General features: G+C 26.6%; 1 protein-coding gene across 1 annotated transcript; it reads left to right on the top strand.

The window, feature by feature from the left end:
- The first annotated feature begins 1,392 nt into the window (after positions 1-1,392).
- On the top strand, positions 1,393-6,450 carry LOC105620719 (ankyrin repeat domain-containing protein 13D). Its single transcript, XM_012202212.1, has 13 exons — positions 1,393-1,491; positions 2,822-2,957; positions 3,045-3,169; positions 3,390-3,435; positions 3,582-3,725; positions 4,291-4,471; positions 4,582-4,807; positions 4,888-5,016; positions 5,103-5,253; positions 5,376-5,537; positions 5,622-5,722; positions 5,808-5,896; positions 6,216-6,450. The coding sequence occupies exons 1-13, from the start codon at positions 1,393-1,395 to the stop codon at positions 6,448-6,450; spliced, it is 1,824 nt and encodes a 607-aa protein (XP_012057602.1).
- The last annotated feature ends 833 nt before the right edge of the window (positions 6,451-7,283 follow it).

The raw sequence follows: 7,283 nt of genomic DNA, 5'->3' as shown, positions 1-7,283 counted from the left end.
GAGAGAGAGAGAGAAAGAGTGAGCGAAAGAGAGATATGTATGCATAATATATAATTTAAAAAGGTCAATTTTTTTTTATTATAGTTTTGTTCATATTAATTTCACAATTTAATTTCACAAACAAAAATCTTGATTCAAATATTTTATGTTGTACATTTCATTTCGTCATTATTTTATTTGGTATTTTATTTGAAACGCGAAGTGCGAATAGCGATTCATTCTTGTAGAAATTCTTGTTCTGCTGCGAATAATTAAACAAGTAGATATTTTAATGACAAATAAGAAATTGCAAACTATTTATCAGAGCGTTATTCGAATTACCGTATAAGCTTTTTGAAATTATTATTGCTATAAAAATTGCATATTAAAACTAAAAATATCAGGCTAGAGTGTAGTGGACAGTAATAGTTAATAATTGTTGATGACGACGATGATGACAATTACGATGACACAAGACGTAATGACGATGATGAAGAGAGATAATAATGTACCAGACATGATTAATATTTTATTATATTGAATTATTATATTTTACTAATTATTACACACACACACACACACACAAAAACTAAATCGATATGATTATGTATAAATAAAACGTACATATTTAGAATATATATTACAATTCTTCTGTACATTCGACTTATTATTTTAATTTCCTATTTAAACATTTATATATTTCAATTTTTTTCTTACAATGAAAAATCAATATCTTTTCTCAACCCTACTTGTAATTAAAAATCGACATTGTAATTATTTCAAATCTAGTAAGCAGATTTTTTTCTATATATAATATATCATTGAATGAATGGAATGAATAATTTGAAATGAATTTAAATTTTTACGAAAAATGATTAAATTATTTAAGTATTTATTATCAATAATTTTGATAAATAATTAATTACAATAAAATATTTACAATTATATTAATTTCATAAATTGTTATACATGTATATATTTTTTCTAATATGTCTCTAAAAAATACATACTTTAATACATATATTTTAACATTACATATTTAAAAATATATAATAGATACAATGTAAGAAATAAGTATATAATAAAAAAAAGGTTGAATTTTATTATGTATAGAGATTTTTTTATTTATTTTCTTAATATTGCCGGCACTAGATAAAAATGGTCGCTATTGAATTGACTCCAAAATGGCGGCACCAATAAGAAAACAAGTATTGGTGTCGTTTCTCGAGGATGATGCGTACGCATGATAAGCGGTTTTCGTTCTGTCGCATTGCATATTCGATGAACGTTCTTTTCATATAATGCGATCTAATGTTATGTATCGCGCTGTCAAAATTTCATGTCGTGTGTTCGACTCGTGGTATTCGTTACGATAAACTTGTTATATGTTAATGTCAATTAAATCTCGTAGAGATGGTGAATATAGATATTATACGAAAGAATTATCCACTGCACTGGCTCGTCTGGCATAACAGCTATGTAGAACTCGACAAGGAACTGTCCACAAATCAGGTTTGTGCATACCTGCTGTTTAATAAGCTTATCTCATTTGATATTAATTAGATTTCATATACCAACGCAACGGTACACGTGATTAACGATAATTGTGCGTTTTATTTGCTTTTATGGCTCTGCGACTTTGTCCTCCAGATGCTATGTGTCAACAGCTCTGTTATCAATGATAACGAGTCTTCTACACGTAATTGACATTCTACAATGAACAATAATTGCGTAATTGTTCGATGCAGATGAATAGCGCGATACTGTATACGTGCATTTGTCTGCTGGCAGTTTGAATAATGCATTTGTCATTTCAAAGTATTTCAGTTTCCTTTTTTTTATACACTCTATCTGATTTTGTTGTGAGAGATATAATAATTACTCAACATAATTTTATCTGATTCTACGAAATTCTCTCAATACAGCTAATCTCGTATATTTTATGATAAATATGCATATAGAGATAATAAATTATATAACACAAATCATTCATACAGACACGAGAAAAGAGATGTTTAAAATAAAAGGTTAAAAGTCATTTTATATTACAGCATCTGTATTCATAATTTATGAGGATATGAGCACAGATATATACACACACACACACACACACACACACACACACACAATATTTAAAAAAAAAATCTATATGAATAAAAATTGGAAAAAGAAAGGAAAATAATAGACTAAATATGTGCTATTTTATATTATGAAAGAATTAATATTTTTCTTTTAGTAATAATAGTGTTTTTATTTTTAAAAAATAGTTAGATAAGTGAGAATAATAAAAATACGTTGTCAGTTTTAACAAAAATGAGACTCTTCTATTAACTTTCAAATTATTTTTATTTTGAATTGAAATTAATTGCATAAAATACCTTAAAGTTTCACATTTACAATAAGCAGTGTAGATAGCAATTATCAATTATTAATTATCAATTATAATTTAATAATGTAACAAAATAATTTGTATAATTCATACTTTGTATGTTATATTTATATCTATAAACTCCATATATATTTGTAATTATATATTTTTTTAAATTTATGATTGTACAATTGATTCGTGCTTATAGTAGTAATGCAAGTTAAAAATATCTGAAGCCTTTCATAAAAAAGAGAGAAACCTTAGATATGACTTACGACTCCTAATATACTCTTGAAGTAGAGAATCAATCTGATATATTTTATAATATGAGGAGTACATATGAGGAGTTTTGAATATATCATTTAAATTATATAACAAATGCAAAGTAAATATATGCTAAAAGAAAAATTAAAAATATAATATTGCTATAATTATCTTAGTTAATGAAAGTTATAACATTTAAAAATTTTCTAGCATGATATAGAAAAACATGACAATCGAGGAAGGACACCACTAATGTTAGCAGTAACTTTGGGTCATACAGATTCTGCTATAGTATTGTTACAGCATGAAGCTAATGTTAATACAGAGAACACTCAAGGATGGACTGGTAATTTATTTGGTCTTTGTGTTTTATCTGTCTGTGTAATCTTTTTGGACGTTTATACTTTTAACCATTTAATTTATTTTGATATAGTGGTTCAAGAAGCAGTTGGTACAGGAAATCCTGAATTGCTGCAATTGGTACTTGCTAGAAGAGATTATCAGAGATATTGTAATCGAGTGGCTGGTATACCAGAATTACTTCATAAACTTAAACAGGTCAGTTTTATGTAACTAATACGTTATTAATTCAATATATGTACAATTCCCAAAATATATCTTTTTTATTGAAAGAAAAATTCTTTTCTGCAAATTCCGTAAATTAATAATTAATTCTAACATTTCTTGTGTAGACTATCATTATGTGAAAGCTAATTAACTTTCTCATATTCTTGATTGTTAATAATTTGATGATTTTAGTAATAGAAATCCTTTTCAGGCACCTGATTTTTATGTAGAAATGAAATGGGAGTTTACAAGTTGGGGTAAGGAATAGAATTTAATGACATCTGCTTATAATCTTCAAGATCTATAGTTTAATCTATAATTTGAATCTAACTGTAATTTATACACTTATCTAACTCATTTTTAATAACATATGTGGTTAACTGTTATTATTTTTGTTGATTAGTTCCTCTTGTATCTCGGATGTGCCCAAGTGATACATATAAAGTTTATAAACAAGGTAGTAATGTGAGAATTGATACTACTTTATTAGGCTTTGATCATGCAAATTGGCAACGTGGTAATCGAAGCTATGTCTTTAAAGGACAAAGTAAGCATAGATATCTTTAATAAATAATCGTAATAATCTTATTAATATTCGTGCATGAGTATCGTACAATTTCATTTTTTTTAATTATGATTGATTATATGTTTTGGGAATGTCAATTATTTGTTCATTAAATTCCATATGTTAATATAAGCTCAATTCCATCTATGGCAATTAGATGAACGCAGCTGTGTATTTGGATGGTCATCATACAGATGAAACAATCTTAACATTTAATTCGCGCATTGCATTGCTAAAAATTTTATAAAAATATTTTTATGTGCATAAATACAGGACACTTTTTAACTAACATTATGTTTCTATATTATACTTCTCTATATTATAATTTCTCTTTTTTCGTCCTCTTTTTTTATTCCCATTAATTTTTACAAATATAACTAAATAAATTGATGATTAAAAATAATGTAAGACAAGATATTTTTATACATACACATATACATACACAATGCTTAGATAATGTGCAATATGATAAGAATCATATAGTTTTTTTTAAATAAATTCAGTATAATAAAATACTTCATAAAATTTATGATATTTTTTTTTATAGATGATGGAGCAACGATGATGGAAGTAGATCACGAAACGAGAAAAGTTTATGTTGAACATATGAAACTTATAGGAGATGATAATATACAATTATTGGAACCATCTGAAGAAGGTGTAATAGCTCGTCTTACTAATCCTATAGTTACAACTTATATAGATACAGATAAAATTAGTTTTGAACGGTAACTATCTATTATTACAATATTTAATAATGTTATATACATATTTATATATATAATATGTATATAATTTGTTCGTATCTATTTTAACAATATTGCTTTTGTTGAATTAGCAATAAAGCAGGTCTGTGGGGATGGCGTTCTGACAAAAGTGAAGGAATAAATGGTCATGAGTGTAAAGTGTTTAGCGCAAGCAATGTAGAATTAATAACTAAAACCCGATTAGAACACTTATCTGAAGCAGATAAAGCAAGGGCTCGAGCACCAAGAACACCTTTACAATCATTTCTTGGTATTGCAGAACAGCAGCAGGAGAGTTGCAGCACTGTCGCTACTAGTGTAATTTTTTTTCAATAATTAATTAATTATTACATATTTAAAATAATATTTAAAATTATTAATCAAGTTATATATTTTAGGAAGAATTTAACAGTGTAGGGAATTCTTCTAACATAACTGCTGAAGAATACTTTGACCCAGCTGTAGATTTAAATGGAAGAGACATAGGTAGACCAAAAGAAGTTAATACAAAAATACAAAAATTTAAGGTATTTTATATATATTGAAAACTGTGTGTACATATATTATACATATATTATATTGTATATTAATTAAAGCATTTCTTTATATTCAGGCAACTTTATGGTTAAGTGAAGATTATCCATTAAGTCTTCAAGAACAAATCATGCCAATTGTAGATTTGATGGCTATATCTAGTTCACATTTCGCAAAATTAAAAGATTTTATTCAAATGCAACTTCCAGCTGGTTTTCCTGTTAAAATTGGTAAGATGTTAATTATAATATGGTATATATGTATATAAATATGTACGGTTGCAATATATATTGAATATATATTGAATACATATTGCACACAAAATATATTAAAATAATCAATTCTTTTTTAGAAATTCCATTGTTCCACATTCTCAATGCGAGAATAACATTTGGAAATATATTTGGTTTAGATCAAGAGGTGCCACATGTAGGTCATTTACAAGAAACTAATCGTATGACTTGCTTAGTTGATGATATTTGTTTTGAAACACCTAGTGGATATGCCAAATTAGGTAAAACTTCGTTTTATACATATATATACATCTATTCTACATTCAATACATATAATGTACTTAATTCATATTGGTTAAATATAGGTGCGGAAGTGAGAACACAATTTAGTATTGAAGAAGAGGATGATTTACTACAGTTTGCTATTCAACAAAGTCTTTTAGAAGCTGGTAGTGAACGCGATGAGGTAATGTTTTTCTTTTTATTTTGTTTTATAATTATATACAAATATCATTCTTCTTGTTTTGCACAAAAAATTTTATTTTATGTAGGTTGATATATGGGAAGCATTAAGAGCGCAAAAACCATCTAGACCAACTACACCTAACATGACTACTGAAGAAGAAAGACAGCTTCAGAGGTATGCAACACACTACTAATAAACATATACTAAAGAGAATGTTATCGATGTTCTGTTTTCAGTTAATTTTATTATTAATTTTGCATGTGTTTTTGTGCTACAATTCATGTTCAGGCAGGTGGGTAATTTTATAATTTGCAAATATCAATTTCGGGTAAATTTTATTTACGCAACAGAAATTACTCATATTTAAATTAATATAAACATTGAATATTTACAAAGCACAAAAAATCCGTAGAAAGTATTAACAAAATAAATGTCAATATAAATTTATCGAAATATTTTTCATATCGCTAAAAATAATTTTTTTTGAACATAGGGCAATTCAGGCTAGTTTAGTGCTGTATCAAGAAACGACTGGCTCTACAGAAGGTACTGCGAATTCAGCGGGTATAAATGAAAATGAAGATAGCGATTCTCTCGAAGATACTGCAGAACAGTTGAGATTAGCGTTAAAACTTTCCGAGCAGCAACAAATAGAAGAAGAGCAACAACGGTTGCTAGAAGAAGAAACATTTCGTCATGTGCTGGAGCTATCTTTGACGGACAAATAAACTTCCAAAGTGTGTAATAGTGATAAAAACAAATTTACTACAGTATACTTCCAGAAAAATGAAACTTTCAGTCTTGTCAAGAAACAGGACTGTACAAAAAATCATTTCCTACATTTCATAGATTACAAAGTGCATTACGGAGTAATAATGTTGCTTACGATGAACACTTGTTATTGAAGTATATAAGCAAGTCAAAAGATGGAAATAGTATAGTAGTAGTTAAGTGAATGAATAATTTAAATTATGTTATTTATTTCTTAGCTACATTTTATATGAGACAAAATCCTACACAATACTATAGATCTTAACAAGTATGTAACGAAGTCTTGAAAATTACAGCTTTTTGAAAAAAAATACAGTCAACAATCAAATAGTGTTTGTGTAAATTCTATTAACTGAAAGTAAATAATATAAGTTATGACTGTTAATATTTAGAATAAATAGCATGTAATTCTCAAGTCTTCAAAAATTATTCGTTTGTCCTTTCTCCTCGATTTTAAATTTTACTTCTATAAATTTATAAGTGCATATTAATGATTACAATTAGGATAAAACAGAAAGATAATTATTATCTTAATCAAATCAAACATTTTTACAATGATCCCTTTTCATATCTACAACATAATTCTATACAATATTTTAATGCAATGGCATGTAATGAAAAATTAGGAATATACAGGAAGCATTTATAAATATTCAACCCTCTTTCCAAAGCTTTTCATAAAAAATAAACTGAGGATGTAAAATTAGTGCGAAGATTGATAGTATATTATTTATTATTTAGATAAATAATTTATTTTTATGTTATTTTGTTGATATCTTATTAGAGAATT

The sequence above is a fragment of the Atta cephalotes genome (genome assembly GCF_000143395.1).
Source record: "Atta cephalotes unplaced genomic scaffold scaffold00028, whole genome shotgun sequence".
NCBI classification, from domain to species: Eukaryota; Metazoa; Arthropoda; class Insecta; order Hymenoptera; family Formicidae; genus Atta; species Atta cephalotes.
This window is presented reverse-complemented; position numbering and strand designations above follow the sequence as displayed.